The 16,001-nt window shown below is 31.1% G+C and overlaps 1 protein-coding gene across 3 annotated transcripts in view; it reads left to right on the top strand.

The window, feature by feature from the left end:
• The window catches only part of Mondo (MLX interacting protein mondo), a 31,291-nt gene extending 17,417 nt beyond the window's left edge, over positions 1 to 13,874 (top strand). For 2 of the 3 annotated variants that reach the window (XM_018503950.1, XM_018503948.1), the window contains 14 exons: positions 5,890 to 5,996; positions 7,384 to 7,457; positions 7,935 to 8,060; positions 8,440 to 8,653; positions 8,847 to 8,942; positions 9,960 to 10,227; positions 10,325 to 10,877; positions 11,133 to 11,300; positions 11,452 to 11,599; positions 11,818 to 11,915; positions 11,991 to 12,457; positions 12,613 to 12,739; positions 12,845 to 12,974; positions 13,288 to 13,874. In XM_018503950.1, the coding sequence (XP_018359452.1) occupies positions 5,890 to 5,996; positions 7,384 to 7,457; positions 7,935 to 8,060; positions 8,440 to 8,653; positions 8,847 to 8,942; positions 9,960 to 10,227; positions 10,325 to 10,877; positions 11,133 to 11,300; positions 11,452 to 11,599; positions 11,818 to 11,915; positions 11,991 to 12,457; positions 12,613 to 12,739; positions 12,845 to 12,974; positions 13,288 to 13,409 (2,698 nt within the window). In that variant the 3' untranslated portion in view covers positions 13,410 to 13,874. The remainder of the gene's footprint in view (positions 1 to 5,889; positions 5,997 to 7,383; positions 7,458 to 7,934; positions 8,061 to 8,439; positions 8,654 to 8,846; positions 8,943 to 9,959; positions 10,228 to 10,324; positions 10,878 to 11,132; positions 11,301 to 11,451; positions 11,600 to 11,817; positions 11,916 to 11,990; positions 12,458 to 12,612; positions 12,740 to 12,844; positions 12,975 to 13,287) is intronic. The other variant, XM_018503949.1, reaches the window with a different exon arrangement.
• Positions 13,875 to 16,001: the final 2,127 nt, after the last annotated feature.

Here is a 16,001-nt window from a genome sequence, read left to right on the forward strand (position 1 = left end):
TCTTTATGAGTTATGAAACTCAGATTATTATTATTAGATTCATTATACCATAGGAAACTAATCGCTAACATATTTATTAAGTTTGCAATGAAAAATTTTACTACAGAATTTAGAGTACATCAAAATTTTAAATTGAAATATTGAAATTATATAATATATTATATCTAAAAATGAAAATTTATTAAAAAATTATACAAAAATTATTAGATGAAAAATTTATATAAATCAAGCTTTCAATATAACGAAAATGGAGATTTATATGCTCTTTGAACTTTTTATAAGAAATTTACATAGCTATTTATATTGTCTATTTATTTTTATTTTTACTTATTTATTCCCATTTATATTCTTGATATATCAGAATAAATGATTGCATTAACAAACCAGAATTAATCGAACTTTCGATTACATTCCCTATCGTGACATCACACTACACTCGAAAGAAAATATGAATGGATTGGATTTCCGTGTTTACGTCGTTAATCCAACTTATGAGATCGACAGAGTGTACGCATTAGCGTCCATTCTTGCACCTCACGTTGCAGATATCGTTGAATTAATTATAAAACTATTCACAGTAATAACGCGAAATAAGAACACTTATGCTCGGCAAAAGCTTGCACGGAGCTACCGAATTGCAAAAGGTAAATTCTACTTTTTCCTCCAGTTTTTTTTGCATCTTTCGACATAATGATTTACGAGCGCCTTAATCGACGAAAGATATATACTTTATCGAATAATCTGTGTATTTATTTAAGGATTTATATTGATAAGGAATTAAAGGGTTGAACCGTTTATTTGATTCGATTTATTATATTCACATGAAAATAAAGTGTTCTGTGCATCCGAACAGCTGATGTAGGCTCTGATATGCTTTTTTATTATTTTTGACTGATAGATTCTTTCGAGCCTCATTTTATATATTTGATGTTTGTTTAAGGACTTAAGTATAAGACATTTCTCCATATTTTAATAAAAACTCATAAAAGAAAAAATAGTATGGAGTAATTAATAGTAATTTCGGATATTTTGAGTAATTTCTAAGGCAATACAATTTATTTTACATTACAACATTTTTTTAGATTTAAAAAAATCTTTTTTAGTGTAGAAAATATAAGTTTTACAGTCTAATTACTAATTACTAATTTTCATTCTATATCGCAACAACCATAGATGTTTCCTTACACAAGTACTGTCTGCGTATATAATGAGAAAGTTGCTTTCTTTGCACACTATCATTTTATGCCTTACGTCAGCGTATCTCACGTCCGCTACATCTCTGCATAATTAGCGCAGCGCATATATATTTAAAATGATGACAGTTGCTTGAAAATCAATGTATCAACGGTTTCTAGGTCAGACAATTTCCAAGATTAGACTTTTTGAGATCAAGATGAAGTAATGTGAGTGGATAACGAGACTTTGGCCGGTTTTTATCTTCGATTTTTATATTTAAGACTGTCTTAAGTACAGTCTTAAAATATTGTGAACTAATAAGAGAGCCGTATTAACATCTTAAAAATTTTTGTCGGTATATTCATAGTCCATTCTTATTTTAAGACTGTCTTAAGCAATGTCTTAACTTAAGATGCTAATACAGCTGATTGGTTCGTGACATAAGAACGAACTATGAATATCGACCCTTGCCTTTCAGCCAACGTTGAGCAAACTTCCAGTCAACGTTACGATATAAGGTCTTTTAAAAAGACCGAACTTGATCTCGATCTTGAATCGCGAAAATACGAATCGTGCCTAGATTACCGTAAAAGCCTCCTCTCCTCCGTGTGTCTTATATCGACCAAGGCCACTGCGTCATCATAAGCACACGTTCGTAGTGCGTACCGTGTGTACGCGCCAGCAATGTAACTTCCGCACGACGATCAAGCAACAAGCAAGACGTGCAAGATTGAAAATTCACGAATTGGAAGCGCTCCGTAGAGGCTCGCCCACCTATCCAACCGGTGGTTGCGCTATTTCCATTTCTCTGACTGTTTGACGTATACTCACGGTATATTTTTACAATGATCAATATATTACATGAAAGAAGATATTTATTATTCAATTGCTATTATTTGAAGAGGCCGTTGCGCGATAATCTATCCAAATATATATCATTCTTTAGTCCATTCTACCATCTATTGCGTAAGCGTATAAAAGGTTGTAGTCGTAAGAATTTATCAACCTGCACAATCAAATGTTCTCTTCATATTTGACTGTGATTGATCAATTCTTACTAACTACTATCACTTACAACTACGCTTACGCAATTGTAGAGCGAGGACATTTTTTATCTTGACACTAATCCCGAAAGAGTTTTAAGAGATTATTCTCGAATCTATAAATCCTCAGAATCTTCTTTCCTTTATAAAATTCCTTCATATAATTTTTCCTCGAAGAATTATTATTATTGAATGAATTTAAATCCAGGAACTTTATAATTATAATTATAAAATCGTAAAATTTACAATGAAATTAATTTCTCCAAAAAAAAATCATTGTTTTCGAGATGGACTGTTTAACGAGGGATTAAAGGCAGACGAATTTAGTTTCCACGGCACGATCTTTGCTCTCTTCTTATAATTCAGATAATTAAAGCCGCGAAATGCTGAAAATAAAAACGGTATCGAGGGATTCGCGCTTATCGAAGCGAGTGACTTGGTACTTCTTTTGTTCAGACCGTGCGTAGCACTTTATAATTTATCGTCGGTATTTTTTCAGAAATCTTTCTACAAACGCAACGCGATATCTGTTTTGTCACACACCATTGAGTTTCTCGACAATACGATAATAATCGCAATTCTGCTAGGCGATGGTTGATCTTAACCGAACAGCGTATCATGCAATGAGCAAATAACTCATTATCTGATAATGAGATTCTGTAGCGCTACATATGTATTATTAATGTTGCGAAAATGACGGAATTCGCAAATAAAGACGGTGACACGCACATTTTCAAGCAAACAGAGCTAATTAGAGCATAAACAAATTTTTATTAATACAATTAAACAATTTACAAAATTGTAATGCTTAATCGTAAAAATGTAACAGAAGAACATAATACTTTAAAAAATAGGAATTTATTATTAATGGAATTTCTACAACATGTATGTTTATCAGATTGATTAAATAGTAATCATTAGTAAATAATAAAAATATTTATTTATTCAAACGATGTATGTTTTGATCTGCCTCATTAAAGTATTAATTCTGATAATCTGTCTTTCCTTTTTTCCTTTTTTTCTTTCTGTTTAAAGAAGTCCCGGAATTTTCAAATTAATATCTACAAAAAAGCTCCCGCCTTAATCTTTGTTTATTTTTGAGATTGATATAATGCAATATTGCAACTTTGTTATCAGTAATGTAACCATCGCAATAATCCATATGTAAAGAATAATTAATGATAAGATGAGCAAAAAATTTAAAAATACTTTTATAATATATTAATTATATATGTTTATCACTAGTACAAGTACATTGATATTGTTTAGCTCTGGACTAATTTTGTTACACGTATAGTAATGTGTGAAGACGTTAATGAATCACTCATACAGTATCTACTTGCGTATCTACTTGCGCGGAGTCATTACATATTTTATTGCTTGTAAATAACTTTCTCTAATATTTGCTTTTTTGCAAATAATAAAAACAAATTTTTACCTTACTAAAATTGTTACTGTACAAATAAAAAACCATATATATTTACAAAGGTACATACAAGAAGATGCTACTAGCACATTTGTGTCATTTTATCTATCTTGTTTAACGTTCAATGAACAATAAAGAATAAAGAATGACACAAATAGCTCTAATAGTGTCTTCCCGAATACACTCAAGATGTTCTTTGTAGTAAGTGCACTTTTTTTACTTTAATTAATTCCACGTGATTAATTAATCCGGCACATACTTTGACAATAATTTCTTGTAATTATTTTTTTTTATCAATCTTCTGTTTAGAATTATTTCCTAAGAATTTCGGGTACAAACGACATTAGATTCTTTATAATTATTTCTTTTCTCTGCTACATTTTTCGAGCTCTGTCTTATCTAATCTCTTAAAAAATTATAAAAATAGAAATGGCAATAACTCGGAAAGAACTTGGCCGGCCAGGGTCTAATGCCAAGGAGAAGAACCCTCGCTATGTGTTCATCGCAAAGATATGAGCAAGTGGAAATCTTCCGACTATAGATATTTTGTTGACACTTCGTCTGCGATATATCGACGAATAAAATGATAACGAAAGCTCGCCACAAAATTTTGCGATTGCAATTTTCAGATATTAAAAAAATAGATATGTAACTTCTTCCTATAAAATCCCTATAAAGTTCAATGATGAATTTATTTTTATATTTGAAGTATTCCTATCGTAAGAATTTGTCTTATCGATAGAAAAGACGTTTGAACACACTTATAATTATTTCATATTATAACAATACAGTAATTGATTTCGTATTATACATTTATTTCTGATATACTGTACATTAATTAAAATTTTCGAACGTAAGCGATCAAACTTACAGAATAATTTCACAAAGAAACTAAACTGGATTGTGTTCCCTTACAGAAATTTGATATTGACCATTACTGAAAAACAGTAATTAATTTTAAGTATTAAAAATTTATTTTAAGTATTAAAAATATTATTGTTTAATGCTTTTAATATTCCAAGTAATTAATTATTATTTTTTTAGTGATAAGCTGGCCAAATTTCTGTAAAGTTTAGAAAAAAAATTAACGATAGCAATAACAGCAATAACATTACGATAAAAATGTGGTCAAACAATATTTCATTAGCACTAAAGAGAATGTTTAAGTGTGTTTTTAATTTATGTTAAGTCACAAATGCCAGAAAGAAATATGTATGTTTGCAAGCTCATGTCGTTTCTTGAACTCTCGTGTGGAAATTCACATAATCGTTCTAACTGCGCCTTGGAAAACTCGCACAAAGCATACGGTGTTCCCTGCGATAGAGAGTTTGCGATAGAGAGAGATAAGCTTGTCGAAATCACAAACACTCGCCTACTAACGAAAAATTATTGGTTGCATTTTAAAGTCACTACGATGTATCTGTCTGATTGAAATGTTTTGAAGAGGCAGCAGTCTAAATTAACATGTGTTTCGTTGAATGAATTATATTCGGAGGGGCATTACCAGTACAGGATATTGATATACTAATATTATTGTTAGTTCAGTCACTCGCATTTTTTCTTTTTTTGTTAAAAACAATAGAAAATATTTTTTTTATACATGAGTAGATTATGCATATCTCATGCAAAATAGATGTTATTGAATTCAAAATAAAGTAAGCATTTTTGTAAACACATCTTTAAAAACAAAATAAACGTTATTATATTATAAACTATTAGAACGTTTATGAACTGTACACAGGATATTTGTATTTATATAAATTCTTTAGGCATATTCTTTATTTCATTTTGCACTTTTATCTTTTCTAGTAAAAATATCAAAATTCCAAGAAAATCTTATTCTGCGTTCAATTTTGAGTGATGTTTATTTTGACAGAATTTCAGTTTACAAATGAATTAGTTACATCACGCTATTTGATGTGGAAAATTTTTTTAATGTAAAAAAAAATGGAATTTAATCCTGAAAATAATCCTGAACTCTAAATAAAAAATTACCTGAAGTGAAGTTTATCCAAGTATTTTAATAACACTTTATATAGAAAATAATCTCGTGAAATCGATCTTTGGGTGATTTGTTTATTACATTTTATATTATCGTAAAAGAATTAATATGAATAGTAATAAGCGTCACACGATATATATTGATAACATACTGATTATATAGAATTATCTATGTTGATTATATAGAATTCGAGTTTGATTACCACAGTGGGTATGACGTATGGGCATTTGGATTTGTTCCAGACAGAAGCTGACATCGCCTAAGTGGAATCGCTTCAAAGGCATCAGATTAAGATGGAAGGACAAGATCAGACTGAACAATGTAATCTGGAGATGCTGGCACATGCAATGTAAGCGAGAAAAAAAAACACTTAGCATCTTCTGTCAACCGATGCATTTTAAAAATAAAAAGAGGAATTCTCTGGGACATTTTTTTATTTAAATTTAATTTATTATTACGTAAATCTATCTTTGTTTTACTGAGAAAATGCGGAATAATACAATTGATAAGCTTCAGATTTGCTTTGTTATCTCCCAACGCATCGTCACGAGTTCGCAAACTCGATCTTAATCTGTCTTCGCGTTTATCGATCAAAACACTCAATATACTAAATAAAATGATCATATTAGTTTCCAAAAGTGTTTCTGTGTTTAAATATTGTACTTTTCCATTGAAATGTCCAATGCAAGAATGAAAAATTTATATAATCAATATAATTCGAAAAATCCATTTTAAATGCAGTATGTAAAATTGATGTTAAAAATTATAAACATACTTCAGTAAATTTTGTATATTTAAAGCGAATTTTATACGAATTTCAGACTGACCATTTCTTGTGTTTTCTTTTTGAAAATACTTCAATTTCAACCCACTTTGTTTCATTGATACTTCGATTGTCGTGATATACGCAGAGTGCTGCTTATCAAGTTCAGACAGCTACCGGCTGTCTTGCTATTCATCGAACGGCCGGATAAGTAATTACTCGTCTATTTAAAGAGCTTCGTCTCTGCGTGCTACATTCGTATCAATAGTACTCACCTGGCGAAAGTCCAACTGATCATTACGAACCAAGGAGGCTTGTATTTTACATATATGTGTATACATAATTTTGTTCCGTTAGCTCAATTTGTTCGAACACGAAATACCAAGCCGAAATGAGATATCGAAATAAGAAAATAATTCATAACATTGAGAAAAAAATAATGACACGTATTATTCGTTTTTTGTCATTACACAATTACTACAATTATTAAAACCATATATATCAATAATATATATATATAAATAGTTCAAATATTCTATAAATAGTTCAAATAGAAAATTTGTTTAGAAATAAGAAAGTAAAATCGAATTGTATTTTGGTGCGCTTCTCGTAATCGTTTAAATTTTGATTAAATCGGCTATACGGTTTTTTTAATCGATACTTTTTTTAAACTTTTGCAACTTATCGTACAACATGTTGATAATCGTAAAGTAAACGTAAAGTTAAGTGCGTTATTGAAATAAATGCACTCAGTTTATCACCTAATGACCAAATTTGCGGAAATGTGGACCTTCGAATTATATTTGAGGTCATACCTGTAATTATCTTAATAACCTATCTTTTGAAGAATTTGAAGTTGTATTTTTTTTTAATATTTACAATTTTTGTGGCAGTTTTCTCAAAAAATTTTAATAGACTGAAATAAATATTAATTAAAATTTATTTTTAATAGACAATAATTTTTCTTTTTTAGTTATATTGAAGCAAAACACGCTGGTGTGTCAGTTTGCATCGCCACTTGACGTGGATACTCACAACAAACCCGAGGTATGATCTCCACATTTAACTTAAATTTTCGATGATAATATATTGATTATTGACCTACACATATGAAGCATACATTTAATAAAAGCTCCGCACTTAAAATAATCACAACAGATTAGTGAATCAATTGTTATAATTTCCTTTAATAACCATTCGATCTTGATATCAACAAATCAGAGATCGGACGTCGATATTAATGATGATTAAATAGCAATGATTCGTTATATGTACTATTCGGTTTTGCCCAATTACGCAATTGGGAAGTATCTTTATTTATCGCAATTGGCGACAGCTCGTTTGATTAGATAATTCGTAGGAGTTTGTAATTCCTCGAAGTATCGCTAGCAAATTGCATGCACGTAACGCATATTCAAAGTAATAAGAAAATCCGAGTAAGCTTATAAAGTCGCAAAATGTTTTTACGTTTCCTAATAAGAATTGCGCTTAGTGAACGTGAATCATTGGCATATCTCTTATCAGGCGGTGGTCTTAGAGGGAAAATACTGGAAACGAAAGCTCGCGGCCGTCACAGCGGAATACAAAAAATGGCGTATGTTCTATCGAAACAAAATCCTTGGCTGGACGAACAAAGATGGCATAGAGATGGTACGTATATATTTACAAAAGGATATACAGTCTTAAGATGCTTGAAAAATATTTCCGTCACCTTGAAAAATACAAAATAATACAAACAGTGAATGACAGATAATTAATAAATTTAGATATATCAATAGCTGCGTTCTGCAAAAAAAGTAGCTTTGCAACTATTGTAAAATTCTTCATTATGATTGGTTTATGTATTTAAATCCATAAGGAACCAAGAGCAAAATCAAGCCGCTTTCTCTGCTAGACGCAGCCATTGTTTATTTATTACTGTGTTTGTGTGTGTGTTTGCGTGTGCGTGTGTGTGTATGCGCTTGAATAGATAGATTTCCCTTATTTTCATCAAATATGAAACACAAATATGATAAGATGTTTTTTTCAGATGGAATCGATGGACTTGCTGGATTGGGGCAGTGAATGTGGCCTCACCGGTGACTTTGGAGTGGCTACGGGAAATGCATTTGGAAATACAGGCGGTACTTCAGGTGGAGAGAGTATGATGGTTGATGAAGACTATATGGAATTGATGACCGACACCCTTTTTTCAACCATCAGCTCGAATCAACCGATATACTTTCCTGATCCTAGAGAAATCGGTAATTCTTTTTGAGACGTTATATCCGCGAGATATCCGCTTATGCGCAAAGCGCATTCGCTTGTATTCTTGATGTATTCTTGATGATTGTATTCTTTTTGAGAAACTTACAGTATTCGACAATCGTAAAAACAAAACTGTACTATTTATAGAAATATTACAAATATTATAATACACGAAATATGATTCAACAGCGCGAGGTGCTAATTTAGCGGATTTCATTCAACCTAGTCTAGGCCCGTTGCAACCGAACCTGGACGATTTTATGGATACGTTAGAGCCATTGCAAGGTATACGATAATAACATTAAATGATTATATATGAGCAGGGAATGGAAAGTTACTTTTTAAAAGTAACAAGTTACAGTTACTCGTTACCGAGTAGGAAAAGTAACAAGTTACCGTTACTAGTTACCGATTTTTAAAAGTAACTCGTTACAGTTACCGTTACTTGAGAAAGTAACTTTTCGTTTCTTTTCCGTTACTTTTTTTTAAATCGACGACCAACAATCACAGCGGACTGGCCTAGAGGCTTCTCTAGTCTCAAGCGCATTGTAAAAAATTGTGTAAAATTATAACTATTATGCTGGATAATTTTGAGATCCACTATAATAGTTGTAAACGTCCACACGTTTGTATATTTGCAATATGCAAATAAAAATAATTTCTTGGTTTGGAACTAAGCAGATTGTGGAAGTACAATTACAATGTGTATGTGTAGCTATAGGAACGATAATATGACAATATATTTCGCACTATATATTATTATACATTTAACAACAATACGCGAAAAATTTCTTTTATATTACGTAATATTACTAAAATTTGGATAATTACAGAAAATATTCAAAATATCCTGCTATTTACATAATTTCCAATATAAAATAAGATATATTTACACAATAAAAACGAATTTACATAATTTTTGTGGAATTACATAATTTCTGTGAAATTGTATGATTTTTTATAATTACAGAACTAATCATGTAATCTATTTTACATTTATTATATGTGTAAATTTACGAAATTTTTTTACAGTGTAAGTGGCTTGTGTCGCATCGTGTCCAATCATGTGCAAAGTAACGATAAAAGTAACTGTAAAATTCGTTACCGTTACCAAAAAAATGTAACTTCGTTACCGTTACAGTTACCAAAGAAAAGAGTAACGCAGTTACTAGTAAAGTTACCAAAAAAGTAACTTGTAACTGTAACTTCGTTACAAGTAACGAGTTACTTCCATTCCCTGTATATGAGATTGTGTTTTGCACGACGTTTCTTACATGTTACATATATATTTTTTTATTTAAGAATTCTTAAACTCGAAATTGCCTCCCGTACCCGAAGAAGACGATATATTTCGAAATAATAATATAAATACTAATTATCCCGATTTGGACCTGATGACACCAATTAATCAAATGAACGAAATAGGCGAGGTTCCGACAATAAAAAATGAACATATCGTACAACAATTGTCTCAGGAAGAGCAAGAGGCTAACATGCAGAATCTCCAATACACCGCCAAGATATATACTCAGCCTCAACCTGAAACAGCGAATATGTATAGGAATAACATGTGAGTATTACGAAATAATTACTTCACGGATAAGCGGATAAAGAGTAAAGTCCGAGGTTCATTATAAATCATGGATATGTCACTCTTTTCCATTTAGAGCTATGAGTCAAAATTATGCTCTTCAACCGAACTTCGAGGCGTCCGTTACGACAAATCAACCCATACGAGAAAAAACTAGAGGTAGCAGAGGGTTGTCGAGAAACGGTCGCGTGATACAGCAATCCCAACAACAGCAGCAACAGGACATATATCAAGCGACTACACAGCAGCAGAATTCAGGCTTCCAATCGCAACCACCGCAGTCTTACGCGATGGAGATTCAAGCGGTGCGATTAACACCGGTGCAGCCACAATCTGTGCAGATCACTACACTGAACGATCAATCGGCAGTTAATGCCAGTCATATACCTGCAATCACCGCCGCTGCCGTGCAAAATCTGGTGACGGTACAGCATAATTTTGCCACGCAAGCCGTCAATTCGCAACTGCAGACCCAGCATCAAGCAATAAGGCCTTTGCCGACCCTCTCACCGATGTCTAGCAAACCTTACAAGATCGTTCAGCCGCAGCAGCAGTGCTATAAGTTTCCGAACCTCGTACAGAACCTTAATGCTCAACAGTGTAAATTTAATACTAATAGCTTACTTAAGGTAACTAAAATATAATAGCGTTTTCAAATATATTGAATATATGAAAATAATGCATGCACTGAAAAAAATGCATGTAATTTTACATGGAAATTATATGTTTATGACTGGAAAATTACTTAAATTACATAAATATGATTGGAAATTTACTGGAAATTATAAATTTCCAATCATATTTAGGTAATTTTCCGGTCATAGACATGTAATTTCTTTGTAAAATCACATGCATTTTTTCAGTGTGTTGTATTTATTTTTCAGACGCATCATACGCAAGTAGTATCATCGGAGCAACCATCGCAATCACAGATATTGCTACAGTGTAGGTCATCTAGTTTGGACCTTACTACGTCCACTTTGCATACCAAGCTGTTACCTCAACCGACGACGTCCAACGTGGAGAAAGAAGAGATCTTCGCTGTACCTAAGGTCAGTATCTCACTTGTGTCGATATACAGAATAGACCGACAATTTACTGTAATAGTCTAAAGAAAACGTTAAATTCCCAATTTTTTAAATAGTGCTAATATTCAAGTATCGGTTAAAATATTTTCAATAAAATTACAATATATTTTTTTAGTATCAAATGAAAGGAAGGAATAGATCCCGAAGTAGCTCTTCTTTAACGGCGCCTAGAATACATCCACCGCCGCTAGTATCTGCAGTGAGCGACCCAGCTCTGAATCTGAATAACAATGTTTTGCTTGCACGCTTACTTACGAATAGTAGTACGTATTTTTATTGCAATTCTATCTTTTCTTATACACGAAAAATGTAAAAGTCTTATGAGATCAATTGAACATAACTACCATGATTTACGCAACACATCTTTACGATATTAATTAAATTTAATTAAATCTCTCTTACATTAATAAGAAAAATATTTGAAGTAATGATTCTTATCTTCATTGATATCTATAACTGATTAATATCTTCACTTCGATAGAAGTAACGCAAGTAACGACAACTCAACATATCACGACCCCAGTGACTGTACAAACAATAAAAACTTCTAGTATACAGCAGACTCAACCACAGCAACAGGTATTAGAGAAAAATCAGTTTATAACGTAATTGCCAATTTGTTTGAGATCAATAATTCATATTGATATTTTGCAGACAATGCAACCATCCACAGCCCAACAGATTCTCTTAAATGCGAAAAATCAAACGCATCAGTCCCACAATAGTCCAATAGGTTCACCAAAGGATAGCAGCTCTAATGCACACAGTCCTCAGGCTTTAAGTCTTAGCCCTCTACATAGCCCCATGAGTATAGGTAGTCCTTTATCACCCACTCGTGGATACATGAAGAGTGAGTCAGAAAGGGGGCAGTACAAAGAGCAGAGGCGAGTCGGTCATATTCATGCGGAACAGAAGCGTAGATATAACATCAAGAATGGCTTTGATATGCTGCACAGTTTAATACCACAGCTCAGTCAGAATTCCAATACGAAATTAAGTAAAGCCGCAATGTTACATAAAGGGGCGGATTATATCCGACAACTTAAGGCAGAAAGACATCAATTAAAAGATGAGATGGATAGCCTGAGACAACAAATTGAGTGCCTTAATATGTCTATTAGGTACATTCTAGTTATATTCCCAATAAATTAAAACGTTATAAGTAAAATTATGTAAAATGACTAATTAGCAATTATCGCTCATGAATAATTGTTAAATGTACAATTATCTATATAAATAAGATAATCTTGAATGCTTTATGATGTTATTCTTGTAGTAATTGTCAATCTATGCTTCCTGCAACGGGTGCTCCAATTGGTTCTAGACATAGAACCAGCAAGATAAAAGAGATGTTTGACGAATATGTACGTGTGCGCACGCAAGAAAACTGGAAATTCTGGATTGTATCCTTTTTTTCTTTTTCTTACACATTGTATCTTAAACTATTGACTCACGTAAAATATATGAAGGATTTTAAAAGATTAGATTCCTTAATGTAATAAAATCAGTTCAGTATATTGTTAGAACCATTGATGCTGTCTTTCAATGCTTCAGTCTCAACTGCGAGTATCGAAGATTTGTATAGAAGTACATTGTTGTGGGTAGATCAACATTGTTCACTCGTCGATCTCAGACCAGGTTCGTATACAAAGGAGACATCCAAAAAGATACGCTTAAATATTTTCATTGCTTTTTATTAATTATACAAAGTGAGTTGATATGATTCAAGGAACCAACTAAAACAATAATAGAAAAAAATTGCTCGAAATTATTATTTGTAAGATCTCTCTTTGACATTGTAATTTTTCTAAATAAATATTTAAATATATTTTTTTAGATGTCAGTCCTTACAATAATATAAGCATAAAAATATAATAAAAAATATACATTTAAAAATATAACATAACGCAATAAATATTCACAATTATCTTGACCAAAATATTATTTTCAGCTGTTCTGAATTCTCTCAAGACTCTGTGTACTGCCACTGATATTTTATCAGATCCGACTCGCCTTCCCGAAGAAGCGCTTGCGGCAGTCAATCGAACGGAACGCCGACGATCCATGCAGTGATCAAGTGCGTGAATTCAACAGCGTGTTTGTATAAAAAAAGTTTAAGATTTAGATATATATATGAATGTAAGGATGATAGTTACCGTATAACTTAAGTTAGCCTATGCGAAACAAAAAGAAGACATAACATTCGGTTAGTTAACCGAAACGCAGAAATAAGAATTTAAGTGCAATTCCTCTTTTTATTGCAACGTCACGTTATTGTTGCAAAGTCTATAATAGATAATTATAAAAAACGTTTTATATTACAGATTTGAATAAAAAATATGTGTACATACTACACTCTTATACTGCAGTGCGTATACTGACAGTATGTATGTATATTGATACAGTACTTGATACTAATATTGACATGGCACAATCATTCGCATTAACATAATTACTTTTTGACAAAATTGTCTCATGTGTACTTTTTCTCACGTTTATTTCGCGCAATTGTATGCATTATATGAAACTACACAGACTCGAACATTCTAATGATATCTTTATGGAATAATTTATAAAGTAAAAAAAGAGTAAATTACTACATATTCATACAACTTTTCCATAATTACGCATATATATAATAAATAAACATTTATATGATTACATTCATTCCATTGCTTTGAGATATTCTTCAGATTGATAGCTTAATGAACGTAATTATTATAAGACTATAAGAATCCAAAAACTTGACCAAAAAATGTTTGAATTTCTATACTAATATTTTTATTAATCTTTTTCGAAAAATGTTTTATTTATATTATCACTTCATTGTAAGACTAGGAATTATCATATAGTTATTAAAATAGATCATGTACTGTGAATAAACTTTTTTAGCTTTAGGACATTTTTCTTTGCGGAAATACTACGAAAGATAAGTAACGCATTAAAGATGATAGACTCAGTGCCATAAATGAATTGCAAAGATAATTCAAGAGTTGAAAAAAAAAAGTTAGACAAACGAGAGTACGGCGTGGTACTTAGTAAAAAATCCAAAGCATTTAGTTCTTTATATGTAAATTATATTTAATTTGGTGTTAACTTCGTTTCGGCCGCATTATATTTCGCCAACTTCAGCAATATAATCTCAGAAATCCTCCACACTCTCGATTACATATTGAGTTCTCGCTCATCTGCATTAATTCAAACTTTTATCAAAGTTCTATGCCAGTTAAAAAAGATACAAAAGCCTGAAGCCAAGAATAAGAGATAATCAAATTTGCAAAGATAGATCAGGAATCAGTCGTAATGAATTGAATCAGAACAAAACGTTAAGAAATTATAAAATTGCTAAAATGGGTAAACCTTAACTTGTATACTAGAATATGCAGTTAGCTTGTTATATTCTTTTATTTCACTTCTATCTTTTGTAGGCACCCAAAACACTTGCATACTAGTATTTTTGGATTGCATTAATCCTCTTCTATTTACTGTGTTTGATGATCAAGATAAATAAGTGTACTATCTAACACTAAGATTTTAGTCAAGGTGCACACTTTGTATCTTTTGTTGCCAATAAAAAAAATTACTACAAAAGTTTAAAGTAAGCCAAAATCGTTGAAACTGTAACAGAGTTGTGGAACACTCGTTTGTCTAACTTTTGTTAATTCTTTTTTTACATCAAGCAAAAAGTTAATACCATTACAAGCTAACGCTGATTATTCTTTTTTTAATTTTGAGAGTCCATAACAATTGTGTTTGTTGAAAAGATAAGTTTTGGGAAAATGTGACTTGAAGATACAAATAATTTTCTTTATGTGAAGTATCAATTCTTTGATATAAATATACTACTATTAATTTATACTTGCACAAGTACGCCAGTAAGAGGTGTATATAGCTTATAATTGCGTGGAGACGATAAAAAGGGGGTTGCTCATAAGATACATGTTCACACCATTATGTAAAATGAGATCTTTAATATGGAAATTTATGTGATAATGTACAAATCATTTGCAAAAGGTTTAAATACCGAATATAGCTTAAACTACAAAGGGCTTCTGCATATTGTAGTATTTTTGTTAATGTAAAATGTTGTATATAGTCCGATGTTAAGAGAGAACAAAATGATTAATTCTATAAAAACTAAATTCTTTTTTAAATTGACTTCACATTATGTATATTCTGTTAATTTGTTTTGTTTTAGAGCATGAAGAATGTTATTTTTTTATACAATATATAGATGCCCTCGTTCAACTTACATCGTGTATGTACAATGCGTTAAGTGATAAATAATATAAGTGAACTCATCGAAGGGATGTTTTTTTGTACAATATGTATCATATAAGCATAAAAAAAAGATTGACATGTTATTATTCAGATGTTATAACAACATGAAATCCAAACTAATTCATTTTTTTCTACTTTTTCCTTCTCGCAATCGTTGCTTCTAAATATTATAAATAATTATATTGAATGATATTATTCATATTAAATTTAGTCACACAAAATTGAATACAAATATATAATATAATTTTTGGAATATTCGGAAAATGCTTTCCCGAAATAATTTTTATTGAAAGTAACAAAACTATTGGAAAGTCCTCATAATGAATATTGTTATTTAATGTAATTTGACATTTAATTTTTATTGTATTTTATAAATTGAAATAA

The sequence above is a fragment of the Trachymyrmex cornetzi genome, unplaced genomic scaffold, assembly GCF_001594075.2.
Source record: "Trachymyrmex cornetzi isolate Tcor2-1 unplaced genomic scaffold, Tcor1.1 scaffold16, whole genome shotgun sequence".
Lineage (NCBI taxonomy): Eukaryota > Metazoa > Arthropoda > Insecta > Hymenoptera > Formicidae > Trachymyrmex > Trachymyrmex cornetzi.